General features: G+C 42.3%; 1 protein-coding gene across 1 annotated transcript in view; it reads left to right on the top strand.

Moving 5' to 3' along the window:
* Positions 1-15,358, top strand: part of SF3A3 (splicing factor 3a subunit 3) — a 51,831-nt gene extending 36,473 nt beyond the window's left edge. The window contains exons 10-17 of the mRNA XM_073615514.1: positions 178-245; positions 1,245-1,352; positions 4,548-4,617; positions 5,644-5,805; positions 8,956-9,066; positions 9,210-9,300; positions 9,906-9,961; positions 15,123-15,358. Coding sequence (XP_073471615.1) covers positions 178-245; positions 1,245-1,352; positions 4,548-4,617; positions 5,644-5,805; positions 8,956-9,066; positions 9,210-9,300; positions 9,906-9,961; positions 15,123-15,200 — 744 coding nt within the window. The 3' untranslated portion in view covers positions 15,201-15,358. The remainder of the gene's footprint in view (positions 1-177; positions 246-1,244; positions 1,353-4,547; positions 4,618-5,643; positions 5,806-8,955; positions 9,067-9,209; positions 9,301-9,905; positions 9,962-15,122) is intronic.
* Positions 15,359-15,602: the final 244 nt, after the last annotated feature.

Here is a 15,602-nt window from a genome sequence, read left to right as displayed (position 1 = left end):
CTATTGAGCTGGTGTGTATTCCATGATGAATTGGCAGTACAATGTGGCCTTGTGAACAGGTTAGATGCAACGCGTCATGGGTGGTTGCAGAACTAAATTGGGAAATGTGAGTGTCAACCATGTGTTGTGTACATATCTACATTCTAATAAATTGTGCATGTTTTTCTTTACTGCCAGGAATTGGCTTCACTTGGATTAGACAGATTGAAATCTGCTTTGCTTGCTCTGGGTCTAAAATGTGGAGGGTAAGTTGCATTGCAGTCTAATGTTGTGTTAATAGTTTCAGCAACAGTTAAAATGCACTTGTCTTGAGAGAAATGGGAGGGCTGCTATTGCCAGACTTTTGGGAGGAGCTTACAGTGACTGCTGATCATCCTAATGCCCTCCCTGTAAGCATCCTTCTAAAATATGTTTGTTATCCTATTTGGCCTTAGTTATGACTGCATAGGTTGGTTTAATCTAATTGAGTATTAGGCTGGGTCAGCTTATGTTTTGTGTTGGTAGTGCCGCATTTTACTTTTTTAGGGGGGTTTTTATCATTTTGGCCCTCTAATTCAAACTTTTAAGTCTGTAGATTTAAACTACTATACCTTATACCAATGTTTCTCAACCAGGGTGCTGTCTTGGTGTGTCAGGGTTGCCACCTCCTGTATTTGCACAGTGCCATGCATTATTGTGCAGGTGGGCCTGCCATCGACAACGTGGAAATGCAGATGCCTATCCCGGGCTGCTGGCTTTCTGGCTAGCTCCAGCATTCAGAAGAGGGCGGAAATCCACCTCTCTCTAGACCTACTGTGACTTTCGAGCACTGCAATGCCACCACAGAACTCTGATGTTAAAGCGTTAGCACCCTATCACGTGGGACAGACTCCGCCAGGAGTCCGCTGATACCCGCTAAGCAGGCAGATGGCTGGTCTGTGTCCGCTTCACTTATGCAGAGCAGACAGTCACAGCCCGCTCTCCTCTATGGGTGGTTGGATGTAAAGGACCACCTGTCCGTTTACACCTGTCTGCCATCAGATCTGCTAGATGGATGAGTCTGGTTTTAGCAGATCAGATTGGATGTGAATTTAGCTGGGTCAGGGGGTGGGCTTTGAAGAGATTTTGCCCTGAATGGGGAAAGCGACAGTGTTTGCAAACAGTGTAAGCATACTGTGTAAAAGGTCAGACAGATAAATGTAAAAACCTGTTTTTTTTTTTTTTTTTTGTTTTTTTTTGTTTGTTTTTTTTTTTACAATCTATAGAACCCTTGAAGAAAGAGCTCAGAGACTGTTCGGCACAAAAGGAAAATCTCTGGATTCACTGGATCCCTCTTTGTTCACTAAAAACCCTAAGGCAAGGGGGATAAGACGGTACCTGTCATTTATATTTCTGAGTTTTTTAGTTTTTTTTTTTTTTTTTTTTTTTGCTTTGTCGAATACAGTTTCTTTGAACTATTTGATTTGATTCCAGGTTTGTTTACAAAGGCAGAACAAACTAAAACTATAGATATAGTTGCTTGTGCACACTGCCAATCCTGTAAGATAGACATCACTAAATGCCGGACTGTAGCCTCACCAAATAGTTGCCTGTTTGTCCTCTCCTCGCCCCTGGCTCACCTGCCTGCTGCTGCTACGTTCACGGCATGGCAGGCGCGCATGGGTCTGTCACTTAGATTAGATCGCTGCACTGCCCTCTCCCCACACTCTGCTTGTTTTATTCACACAAGACGTGCAACGCAGCTTCTCTAGACAAAGAGCAGGACTTCTTAAGGTAAGCGATACACAGCGGGGTGGTCCCAGCAATCTATTACCCACCTTGAAAAGTCTGGGCGCTGCACGTCTTGTGAGGTAGGACTCTGTGGCGAGGGGGGGGGGGTGCTGGAACAGGAGTTTACTATCAAGAGAGGACCGTGATGGGGGGGGGGGGGGGGGGGGGGTCTGTGATGGGTCAGTCTGTGATGGGGGTCTGTAATGGAGGGCCTGTGACATGCACGGAGGCTGCCATGTAAAGGATATCATGTGGAGTCATAGCACCAATATGACACTCGGACCTCCGCTGGAAAAAACATTTTTTCACCGCACCTCCACGAAATTTAATTCAGTACCCCTGCTGTAAGAGAACACACTCAATTTGCTGCTTCCCAACCACTGACTTCAGTTGGGACAAATAATTTTAACTTTTGTCACACAAAGTGGTTTCTCTTGCCAGCTCGCTGAAACATGTAGACTGTTTTTGCCCCTTACCACTCTGTAGCAAATAAAGACTTTTACGGATGCCTAGAGTTGCCAGCCCCCTATATTCTATTAAACACTGTTTAATGCAGGAGATTTTCAGATAACAGGATACATAGAATACAAAGCACGTGAGGAGGAAATCAAAATTAATGATCGTTTCTCATCACAAGAACGGTCCCAACAATTTATCAGTAAACAGATTAACCACAACAAACACTGTCTCCTTCTTTATATTGTTATAAGTTAGTTAAGAATTGTGAACTGACATCCGGGAAAGGTGAAATGGGACATCCTACAAACAGACCTTGGTGTGAAAAAACAGTGCCATTTTAACGGACTGCCATAAAGGTAGTCGACTGCCTCTTCTCTTGCAGGCTTGGTGTAAGACAGGATCACCTTAAGAATATCATTAAAAGTTCAGGTTCATGATGTTCAGTTAAAGAGGAGCTCCAGTGTCCCCAAGTAAAATTTTAAAAGTCAAAAGCTACAAATACTGTAGCTGCTGATTTTTTTAAATAAGGCACTGACCTGTTCAAGCATCCAGCCATGTCAGCACCCGAGTCAATTCTTCAATTGGCTTCGGGTGCAGGCGCCCCCATCTTCATTAAGGGAAACCGGCAGTGAAGCCTTCAGGCTTCACTGCTGGTTTCCTACTGTGCATACACAAATCACACTGTAAACTGTGAATGGTCTTGCCGTCTTCTGGGACCCGTGTGTGTCCCAAAAGGCAGTGGGGAAAAGGAAGAGGGGCTGGACATATTTGTAGATTTCCGCGGTGATCTTACCCGGAAGTGGGAGCGGGTACCTGTAAAAACCAGGTACTCTCTTCCCTCTCCTCCCCAAAAAGTGCCAAATGTGGCAGTGGAGGGGGGGAGGGTGCGAACAAGTGGAGCTTTCCCTTTTGGGTGGTGCTCCGCTTTAAGCTGGAGCTCTAGCCAAATATTTTCTGTAAAGTTTGAAACAGCCAATACCTTTTGTAATGTGTTTTGTTTCTGCTTGTTCTCTTGTTGAGCTTTCACATCACTTTGTGGTCTCTTGATCAGGAATTAGTTTGAAGTGTTCCCAATGGGAATATATTTAGATTAAATGCTAGTTCATGCAAAGTGCACTTAACCATCTCCTGGGCCTTCCTAATACAGCTATTAAAACCTCATACCACAGATGTACACATACCTCTCCATGACATCTACAAGGCCATGGGTTTGTCTGCATTGTTCCTCTGAATGTCTCTTACCTGCATGTAGAGTTGAATGGAGCAATCTCATGTGACTGAAGCTTCTTGGGAGATTGTCCCTTTTTAACTCTGACTGCTTTTTTCACTAATCGTGTCATGTTGGATGTAGTACAGGTATGTAAACAGCTCTGGGTAGGCAGGCTCTATCACAGAGAGTTTCAGGTGCACCTGGGGTATGGGGTTTTTATTATTCTGTGAACAGTAGTTCTGGGAGTGGTTTATTGCAAACTGTTGGCGCATGCATATACTTCTGAACTTAAAAATGGTGAAATGGTGGTTGAAGGATAAGTTCACTATTTGTAACATGTTGCACCCCTATTCACCTGTTGTGCCACCAAAGGGGTTCTTCTCCCCACACCTGCTGTCACAAGTTAAAAGAAACGCGTCTATGCGGGGTTCAGCCCACCCGATTGGGTCATTCATTCACAGGGTTCTGTGAATGGGAGAACTACAACTATCGACATCCCTTGTGGGTGTCGGCTTGTAGTTCTCAATGAACTACCAGGGTGCTGTTGAGCACCCCCAGGTAGTTCATTGGTGGTTCCTGTCTTTGTGTACCAGTTGTGAGCAAACTTCTTACACTTAGGCTGGGTTCACACTGGATGCCGATGCGGCTCCAAGCAAGGGTTCTGTGCATCCTGATTCAACGTTTCAGGCCCGATTAAAACTTTTGGCTGAATTTGGACCTGAAACGTACCAAAAGACGCACAGGACTCCTGTGTAAATTCGCACCGGAGCCGCATCGGAGGTATGTGAACAGGCTCCAAAAAGAGCCAGTCACATTATCCCGCTATTGCGAATTGGAATGTGGGGATCCCGCATCCAATTCACAATAGTGTGAACCCAGCCTGACAGTCTGCTAGAGCCCTGCATTGCACCCATGATCTGCTGATTGCGGGTGAAATGCTTTCCAGGCTCCTAGTTAAAAAAAAAAAAGTAATACATGCACATTTTTGTTTTTTTTACCTGCAAAATATGTGCATTTATTTTTATTTTTTTTAAAGAGGTGAACTTCTTCTTTAAGTGCCTTGTATTTATTTGTGTATGATGTTTCCATTACAAAGAAACTTAATTTTGCAATATGTATATTTTAACAGAGACACAGAGAAGAATAAGGACATTGCCTTCCTTGAAGCTCAGGTTTATGAATATGTTGAAATCTTATCTGTAAGTCGTCTTTTTGTTTGTTTTTTTTATTTTAAATACCTGTTTGTATTTCGCTAAAGCAGGCAAATTAATGATTTGTCTAATGTCGGATAACAATAAATCAATGGCCTCTCTTAAAATTCACTAAAATGAAGACCAATGGTGCACACATTTTATTAATTATTGCTTGATAAGGTTAGTACTGGTTATATGCCAAGAAAAGTGATTTCCTTTAGGGTCCTTTCACACTGGGGCAGTTTGCAGGCGCTATTGCGCTAATAATGGCGCCTGCAAACCGGCCCGAAAGTGCCGCTGCTTTCATTCCAGTGTGAAAGCCCCGAGGGAGCATCTTCGGAGCGGTGAAGGAGCAGAGTATATACCGCTCCTGCCCATTGGGACGGCGCGGCTATACCTCAGCAGAGGCGCTTTGCGGTGGTTTTTAACCATTTCTCAGCCGCTAGCGGGGGGTAAGACCGCCCCGCTAGCGGCCGCATACCGACGGTAAAGCGCCGCTTACAATAGCGGCGCTTTACCGCCGACGCCCTCCCCAGTGTGAAAGGGCTTGTGAGAGTACAGAAAAAATGGAGCAGAGAGCTGAAGTCACACTCTGCAGAGCTCAGCGAGGAGAGCTCTGAGAACTGATTGCAGGGAAAGGACCCCCCCCCCACCTTCACACAGCACACAGGGACATAGCCGAGGCTGTCAATCAGCTGGAGCTCCCTCCTCTGTCACCTTTTTCTTTTGGTGTCAGGAAAATTTGTCAGAAGTGATTCATGCTGATAGCAGAGGAATGAAGCAGCAGACAGAAATACAGAGATGACACTTAGTGCTCTTAATTGAGACAAATACACATTATAGAGCACAGAAGGTTTTTTATCTTAATGCAGAAAATGCATTAAGGTAAAGAAAAAAACCTTGAAGCTTTAAAACCACTTTAATTGTCCAGCATCTGTTAAATGTTGAAATATTGGTTTAGGATGAACTGACCCTTTAACACAATCTGTCAGTATTCTCTTATTTCATCTTGTCTGTTTACATTTATTGCAGGAGCAGAGACACCTGACTCATGAAAATGTGCAGCGAAAGCAGGCTCGAACAGGTGATGAGAGGGAAGAAGAGGATGAGCAGATCAGTGAGAGCGAAAGTGAAGATGAGGAAAATGAAATAATTTATAACCCCAAAAACCTTCCACTTGGCTGGGATGGAAAGGTCAATGCCTTTTTTTTTTTTTTTTTTTTTCTTTGTAATCTGCACTTTATCATTATATACCATGTTGGTTACAGTGTGTGCGTATGTATGTGTATATATGGGTATATATATATATATATATATATATATATATATATATATATATATATAAAAAAAATGTGTGTGTATATATATATTCCAAGAGTGAGGTACACGTCGGTCATGAAGGTATGTGCAAATGCAACCAGACCTTCCCAAGTGCTAAAATATAAAAAGTTAGGGTTGCTGCACAAAAATATATTTTAATAAAAAGAGTTAAAAATTACCATGAATACCATGTATTTTTAAATCTTTTCATTTAAAATATATTTTTTTGCAGCAATCCCATCTCTTATTTATGTGTGTGTGTGTGTGTGTGTATATATATAATATATAGTGTGTGTGTTATAAATGAGTATTAATATTATTTTACTATTTATTACTAATGAAATTATAACTAATATTGTTGCTATAACATTGTTATTTATATTTGAAGTATTCATAAACTTTTTCTGTTTTAATTTACTGCCAGCAGGTGGAGCTGTATACTCCTTTTTTCATTCCCCCCCCCCCCCCCCTTAAAGAGGAAGTAAACCCTGATAGGTTTACTTCCCTCTTTGTTTCCCTGCAAAAGTAAAGCATAATTATGTGTCACTTACTTGACACAGGAGCCTGCGATGTCACCTCTGTCCCCTCTGCTACGGAGCGTCCATCTTCTTTCCGGGTATCGTGGCTCCGGCGCTGTGATTGGCCGGAGCCGTGATGACGTCACTTCCGCGCATGCGCACGGGAGCCGCCACTAACGGCATGTCACCGTTAGCAGTGGCATGCTCAGTGCGCCTGCGTGCCGATGTCTATGGCACATGCGCACTAGACAGCGGTGCCTGTCTTTTTGCAAATATCTCCTAAACCGTGTAGGTTTAGGAGATATTTCTTGGACCTACAGGTAAGCCTTAATCTAGACTTACTTGTAGGTCAAAGTGGTCTGTAAGGCCCCCTTCACACTGGGGCGGTGGGGGCGTCGGCGGTAAAACAGCGCTATCTTTAGCGCTGTTTTACCGTCGTTTTTGCGGCTGTATTCGGCCGCTAGCGGTGCGGTTTTAACCCCCGCTGGCGGCCGAAAAAGGGTTAAAACCGCTCGTACAGCGCGGCTATAGCCGCGGTATAGCCGCGCTGTCCCATTGATTTCAATGGGCAGGAGCGGTTTCGGAGCGGTGAACACACCGCTCCTCCACCGCTCCAAAGATGCGGCTCGCAGGACTTTTTTTACCGTCCTGCCAGCGCACCTCTTCAGTGTGAAAGCCCTCAGGCTTTCACACTGCACAAACAGCGGAGGCTGTTTAGGGGCGGTTTGCAGGCGGTATTTTTAGTGCAATAACACCTGCAAACCGTCCCAGTGTGAAAGGGGCCTAAAGGTTTACAACCACTTTAACACTTGAAAAACAAAATCCAGTTTACAAAGTTAGGTAGTTTCAGCTTAAAGTTACACAAAAGAATGAGTGTTATGATCCAAAACCATTTTACTTCACTTTTAAGTTTGAAGTGTTCTCAGAATGCAGCCACCATTTTGTTCAATGTTTCACCTAAGTAGCAGCTCCCCTTCAGTTATTCCTCAACTTATTCACTTCCAGAGCCGTTCAGCATTTATTTGCACACGTTTAAAAACTAATTTTAAGCCTGAAGAACATAAAACACCCCAAAACATTATAATCAGACATCCTGCAAAATAAAATCGTGATAGTTCAGTTTAGGCCAATATGTATTCTTCTACATATTTTTTGGTAAAAAAATTGCAATAAGCGTATATTGATTGGTTTGCGCAAAATATATACTGTCTACAAAATAGGGGATAGTTTTATGGCATTTTAATTTTTTTTTTTTTTATTGGTAATGGCGGAGTTCTACGATTTTTATCGGGACTGCGACATGGCGGGCACACCGGACATTTTTGACATTATTTTGGGACCATTGTCATTTATTCAGCGATCGATGCTATAAAAATGCATTGATTACTGTGTAAATGACACTGGCCGTGAAGGGGTTAACCACTAGGGGGCAGTGAAGGGGTTAAGTGTGTCCTAGGGAGTGATTCTGTTAGGGGGCTGAACTTCAACACACAGGACAGTGATCACAGCTCTTGATGTGAGAGGGCTGTGATCACTGTCCTGTCACTAGGCAGAACGGGGAAATGCTTTGTTTACAAAAGCATCTCCCCGTTCTTTCTCTCCGTGACACGATCGCGGGCGCCCAGCGGACATAGAGTCCGGTCACGCGCCCGCGACACTGCTTCCTAAAGGGGACGTACTGTACGCCCTCTTGCCTACCAGCGCCATTCTGCCGACTTACATCGGCGTGCGCTGGTCGGCAAGTGGTTAAAGAGCAACTGTCATCTGTGTACTGCAGAGGCTCCTACTCTGACCCGCGTTGACTTACCGACAGTCCCATTCACTTTAATGGGACGGCTGGTAATGCTGCAGTGACACAACAAGGTAAGGGACGTGGCGCTGCCATGATGGATCTGAAATGACAGGTGCTCTTTAAATGAAGGACTTATTCTTACTGGTAGTTAAAATATTTAATATTTGCAAACAAAATGAAGGTTTCCTTTTTAGAATAATAAGCTGTCAGATTAGTAAAACGGCAATATCAGAACCGATTCAATCATACAGTTTGCAGTGTACACAGATTTGCAAAACAATGGGATAAAGGAATATCCCTGAACTTTGTTTTATCTCATGGTTACTGTGACATTGTGTCAATGCATCAATGCAGTGCTTGTTATCTCAGCTTGCAGAGCTTGGATTCATTGTATGAGTTTACCAAAAAATTTAAATATTGCAGAATATACAGCCTCATGCTACATAACTAAACTCCATTTAATGCTGAATAAACTAAATTATTATTGTATCTTAAATAGAAAACTATCTTTGGATAGATTTTTTACTCCAAAAGCATTTTATTAAAATAAATTTGATAATAAAAAAAATTAAAAATCGATGTTAAGTCAAAAAAAATCATTTTTATTTATTTATTTTAAATCATTGGTTTATAGCCACCCAGGAGTCAAGTAATAAAACAATATATAATAAACTGTGATCTCCTTTTCCATCATTTTTTTTTTTTTTTTTGTAGCCTATACCGTACTGGCTATACAAATTGCATGGACTTAATATAAACTACAACTGTGAGATTTGTGGAAATTACACCTACAGAGGGCCCAAGGCTTTCCAGCGCCACTTCGCAGTAAGTATTTCTCTAATATGTTCTACAATTAAAGAGATATATCTCTTTTTTTTTTTTTTTTTTTTTTTTTTTTTTTTTTTTTTTTTTAGAAGCATTACAAGTAATCTGCCACTAATTTCTTTCTGCTCTGATCTCATTACTAGGAATGGAGGCATGCACATGGTATGCGCTGTCTGGGCATTCCAAACACAGCTCACTTTGCTAATGTCACACAGATAGAAGATGCCGTTTCCTGTGAGTAAATATGGGCACATTCCTTGTCGTTTGTTATCTGATTATTTTTGGACCAATAAGCATGACAGGTGCTTTCACACTTTTTGAACAAATGCTGTGCACATCTTTCAAATGCTGCAACTCTGAGTTGAAGGCTTTTTAGTTTGTTTTAATAAAAAAGTAAAAATCTTTTCATTGGTATGGCAGTTTTCTAAATGAACCGTATGTAGAACTGAGAGCAATTTGTAAAAGCTTTCAGCAAAAAAAAAAAAATGCAAGCATAATGGAAACCTGTTGCGGTTCTAGACATAATCATTGAAGACTGGTGGCCTACTTTTCTGCTGAAAGGGATTCTTATGCTGAAAATGGTTCCCCCAGTAACTATCGATCTTACTTGTGCATATAGTGTAAGGTAAACTCTGATTATGGTTTAAAATGGTAATCCATTTTTGTGTGACACTTCAGCCTGTGTATGCTTTGCAAGAAAATTTGACGATCCTTACTTATGTTTGCCTTTTTAAAAAGTTCTGAGTTTGTCTTTGGTCCTGTCTGTAAGTGCTACCCTGACGTTGTTGTTAACAATGTGATATTTATTTTTTTTCTTTTTTTATTTTTTCTTTTTTTAGTGTGGTCAAAACTCAAGCAGCAGAAGGCTTTAGAGAGGTGGCAGCCTGACACAGAGGTAAGCCAGTGATGTCATTTTCATTCTCACTGAAAACAAACGGTCCTGACAACTCAATATATAATGAAGGCATATGATGTTGCACAAAACCGTTATTATTTCCAGTTACTTTCACTTCAGTGCTATGACAATCGTTTATAGGAAACAAAGCCCCTAGGGGTTTTGCAGATCCCTCAAAGGTATATATTCTGCTTGCCAGTAACACAGTCACTGTTACACAGGTGCCTCCATTGTGCACCTCTAACGTGGTAACCTAACAACTGATGTCACAACAGTGCGTTACCCAGAAACAAAATATTTCTTCCCTATCAAATGCATTGGGGGTTTTTTGGTATTTTCTGATTATGAAAAATACTGCTTTATTATGTCTGTGTTTAATGTTTTATACATTTTTCTGAAAACAAAAGTGAGTTTGCGATTTATGCTGCCCACATGCTGTTACTGAATGCCACATAAATCAGTGGAAAATCCATAATAGTATATCCTACCACAAACCTATACAAAATATATTGTATATATGGAAACTTGCCTGTCCAGGGAGCCCGCGTTGTCGGCACCCCAGCCAATTTTCAGACCGGCTGTCGGATGCTGCCACCGCCATCTCCGCTAATTGAAGCTGGCAGTGAAGCCTTTCAGCATCACTGCCGGTTCCCTGCTGCTCATGTGCGAAGCGTGTTGCGCTTTCGAATTGGCCCAGCGGCAGAGAAAGGAAGGGGGCTGAACTTCCAAGGGATGGCACCGTCTTCCGGAAGTGGGGACAGCGACCTGTCAAAAACAGGTCTCTGTACCCTCCTCTGCCCTGAAAAGGTGCCAAATGTGGCATCGGAGGGGGGAGGAAGCAAATAAGTGGAGGTTCCACTTTTGGGTGGAACTCCGCTTTAGTTTAATAATTAACAGTGCATTTTTTAATATGCCTAAAAAATCCCATCTTTCAGAATACGTTGCTAGAAATTTACAATACAGGGGCGTGGCACTTTGAAAGTATAATCCTAAATTAATTGTAGACGATTATATGTACATGTTTTTAAGATTTAATAATCTGTTACAGTACGTTGCAGGGTGTGAAGGATGTATGCACACTTCTGATAGCAGAAATAAACTAGTGTAGTTAACACATGGAAAACACAAGGTGACCTTGATTTTATTTGATGATGGGTAATCTCCTTCTTCCCTTCAACTGTACACCATCGTGTGTGTGTGTGTGTGTGTGTGTGTGTGTGTGTGTGTAATATAAATATATACATGCACTATATTCACGATATTGTCAAAAGTATTGGGACACCTGCCTTTATGTGCACTTTAATGGCATCTCAGTCTTATGCCGCGTACACACGGTCGGACTTTTCGTCTACAAAAGTCCAACGGACGCCGACGGACTAAAGCTGGCTGGTAATCCGATCGTGTGTGGGCTTCTCCGGACTTTCAGCAGACTTTTTCAGCCTCAAATCCGACGGACTTTAGATTTGAAACATGCTTCAAATCTTTACGTCGTAACTACGACGGACCCCGAAATCCGCTCGTCTGTGTGCTAGTCCGACGGACAAAAACCCATGCTAGGGCAGCTATTGGCTACTGGCTATGAACTTCCTTATTTTAGTCCGGTGTACGTCATCACGTACGAATCCGTCGGACTTTTGTGTGGTCGTGTGTAGGCAAGTCCGTTCGTTAGAAAGTCTGCTGCAAGTCCGCCGAAAGTCCGCAGGAAGTCTGTCGGACAGGCTGTCGGACTTTTGTAGACGAAAAGTCCGACCGTGTGTACGCGGCATTAGTCCTTAAGGTTCAATATTGAGTTGGCCCACACTTTGCAGCTATAACAGCTTTAACTCTTCTGGGAAGGCTGTCCACAAGGTTTAGGAGTGTGTCTATGGGAATGTTTGACCATTCTTCCAGAATTGCATTTGTGAGGTCAGGCACTGATGTTGGATGAGAAGGACTGGCTCACAGTCTCTGCTCTAAGTCATTCCAAAGGTGTTCTATCGGGTTGAGGTCAGGACTCTGTGCAGTCCAGTCAAGTTTCTCAACCCCAAACTCGCTCATCCATGTCTTTATGGCCCTTGCTTTGTTGACTGATCCAAATCATTTGGTGGAGGGGGGGTTATGTTGTGGGGTTGTTTTTCAGGGGCTGGGCTTGGCCTCTTATTTTCAGTGAAGGGAACTCTTAAGGCGTTCAATTTTGTGCTCCCAACTTTGTGGGAACAGTTCGGGCATGATCCCTTCCTGTTCCAACATGATTGCGCACTAGTGCAAGGTCCATAAATACATGGATGAGTGTGTTTGGGGTGGAGGAACTTACATGGCCTGCACAGAGTCCTGACCTTAACCCGATAGAACACCTTTTGGATGAAATAGAGCGGAGGCTGCAAGCCAGGCCTTCTCGTCCAAAATCAGTGCCTGACCTCAGAAATGTGCTTCTGGAAGAATGGTCAAACATTCCCATAGACACACTCTTAAATCTTGTGCACAGCCTTCCCAGAAGAGTTAAAGCTGCTATAGCGCCAAAGGATGGGCCAACTCAATATTGAACCCTACGGAATAAGACTGGAATGCCATTAAAGTTCATGCGCGTGTAAAGGCAGGTGTCCCAATACTTTTGACAATATAGTGTGTATACAGTATGTCCATATATATTTGGACACTGTCACAATTTTAGATTTTTCATGCATTTACCAAAACATATTCAAGCTATAGTTATATAATGTATGAATGTTAGTTAGGGACCTTAGATTGTAAGCTCCTTGAGGGTAGGGACTGATGTGAATGTACAATGGATATGTAAAGCGCTGCGTAAATTGACGGCGCTATATAAGTACCTGAAATAAAAAAAAAAAAAAAAAAATAATGGATAGGGGCTGAAAGTGCACACTCTCAGGTTTAATATGAGGGTATGTACATCTAAATTGGAGGAAGGGTTTAGGAATTACAGCTCTTAAGAATTGCCATCCCCCTTTTTCAAGGGACCAAAAGTAATTGGACAATTGAATCAAAAGCTGTTTAATGGCCAGGTGTGGACTACTACTTCGTTATTTCATCATCAGTTAAGCAGGTAAAAGGTTTTGGAGTTGATTCTAAGTGTGGTATTTGCATTTGGAATCTATTGCTGTGAACGTACATCATGCGTTCAAAGGAGCAGTCCATGCAAGTGAAACAGGCCATTGTAAGGCTTCAAAAACTAAAACAAATCCATCAGAGAGATAGCAGCATCATTAGGAGTGGCCAAATCAACAGTTTGGTACATTCTGAGAAAAGAAGACTGCACTGGTGAGCTTGGCAACATAAAAAGGCCTGGACATCCACGGAAGACAACAGTGGTAGATGATCACAGGATCCTCTCTATAGTAAAGATAAGCCCATTCACAACATCCAGACAAGTGAAGGACACTCCAGGAGGTGGACATATCATTGTCAAAGTCTACAATCAAGAGAAGACTTCACAAGAGCAAATACTGAGGGTTCACCACAAGGTGCAAAAACCATTCATAAGCCTGAAGAATAGAAAAGCCAGATTAGACTTGGCCAAAAAACATCTAAAAAAGCCAGACCAGTTTTGGAAAAGCATTCTTTGGGCGGATGAAACTAAGAATAATCTGTACCAGAATGACGGGAAGGAAAAAGTGTGGAGAAGGCTTGGAACAGCTCATGATCCAAAGCACACAACATCATCTGTAAAACATGGTGGAGGCAGTGTGCTGGCAGGGGCATGCATGGCTTTCATTGGCACTGGGTCATTGGTGTTTATTGATGTGACAGAAGCAGCCGGGTGAATTCTGCAGTGTTTATAGATATACTGTCAGCCCAGATTCAGCCAAATGCAGAAAAGTTGATTGGGCGGCTTTGCAGTACAGATGGACAATGATCCAAAACACACTGCAATGGGTGGCCAAGGCTCATTGACGCACGTGGGGAGTGAAGGCTGACCCGTGTAGTCCGATCCAATAGAAGAGCTACTGTAGCTCAAATTGCTGAAAAAGTTGATGCTGGTCCTAATAGGTGTCCAAACACACAGTGAATCGCAGTTTGTTCCGTATAGGGCTGCGTAGCCATAGACCGGTTGGGGTGCACATGCTGACCTGGGTCCACTGCCAAAAGTGCCTACAATGAGCACGTGAGCATCAGAACTGGACCACGGAGCAATGGAAGAAGGTGGCCTGGTCTGATAAATTCAGGAATGATATGAAAAGCAGTCGAGATGTTGACTTGACCTCTATATTCTCCAGATCTCAATCCAGTCGAGTATCTGTGGGATCTGCTAGAAAAACATGTCCTATCCATGGAGGCCTTGCCTCACAAATTATGTGTATACCATGCCTAGCCGAGGCATAGTAAACATCGCTACTTCAGTGATCTCCACTTGCTCCCATGTCCCATGCTGAGTAGCTAGCTTGATGCATTCTGAACACAGGAAGTCGGCCTCTTGGCAAGGGGCACCTGAATAAATGCAAAGCATTCTCTGATAGGACAAAATGGAGAGCTCCACTTTGTCTAATCGGAGACCTTTTGATGATTTTGGCTACTGTAATTTTTCGCCATTTCAGTGGCATACACCGTTTTTGAGGCTAGACATATTTGTTATCCATTATCTATCTCATTTTGTTTATTTTCTACAAAAAAAAAAAATACATTTTCATAAATCTTTTTTTTTGTCTACACTGAAAATATAGGTTTGAGAAACATTTGTGCAGATACAGATATAGCATGACATAAAAAAAATGTAAATACAGTCCTTTTCAAGGTGTGTAAAAAATGTTTTGAGGAAGTGGTTGATGCCCTTTTTAAGCTGCAGACCCTCTCCCCGCCCACCCCTCACTTGGACTGCATTTTTAAAGCTCTGAAGGTTTAAGTTTTCCTGTGTCCCTCTATGAATGAGAGAGAAAATAGGATTTCTTTAGTTGTTATAAACTCTTTCTATTTCTGTGGACACAGGATGTTTCTCCTGTGTCCACCTATCTGTACCCTGCAGGCTCTGACACTGAGAACCGATCAACCAAAGATCGCTCATCACTTGGTTCTCAGAGCTCCATGAGCAGAGAGCTGGTGACTGTCCTTTTCCCTTCATAAAATTAAAGGATCCTATAGGGAATGCAACCTGACTTGGCTGTAACTCTGTGTTTATCTGAGTTTGTCTAATAGCTTGACTTTAATGAAGAATATTTTATATTTACAGGAGGAATATGAAGATTCCAGCGGGAATGTTGTCAACAAAAAGACATATGAAGATCTGAAACGCCAAGGCCTTTTGTAACGCAGATTGCTTTTCTAGCTGTTCCATCTTTCTTTACCTCCATCAGATTCCCCAATAAATTGTCACCACATTTTGTTTGCTAGAGCCCACTGATTGGGGTTGTATTTGCTTGTAAGATTGTCTTTTTTTTAATTAAAGTATCGACAACTTTTTCAGTACTTGAAGGCCATTCTTATGATTTTCCTTTATACTTTTTAAAGAATGAAGTGTGTGATGTCTGATGACAGATCAGTGGTATGTATGTATGTTTAAGCCAGTCTTTCCTAGTGTCATGTTGCCAACTCTAATGAACCCTTTTACTTATTTATTTAAACTAAACATGGCTATTCTTATCCTGTGTTAAGGTGAGAATCTTGAAGCCTTCTGGGATTGAAATGAGACTTGCCTCATTTCCTAACCCTC

Source organism: Aquarana catesbeiana, linkage group LG02 (genome assembly GCF_042186555.1).
Source record: "Aquarana catesbeiana isolate 2022-GZ linkage group LG02, ASM4218655v1, whole genome shotgun sequence".
Taxonomy (NCBI): domain Eukaryota; kingdom Metazoa; phylum Chordata; class Amphibia; order Anura; family Ranidae; genus Aquarana; species Aquarana catesbeiana.
Note: the sequence above shows the minus strand (reverse complement) of the source record. Positions and strands in the feature narration are given on the sequence as shown.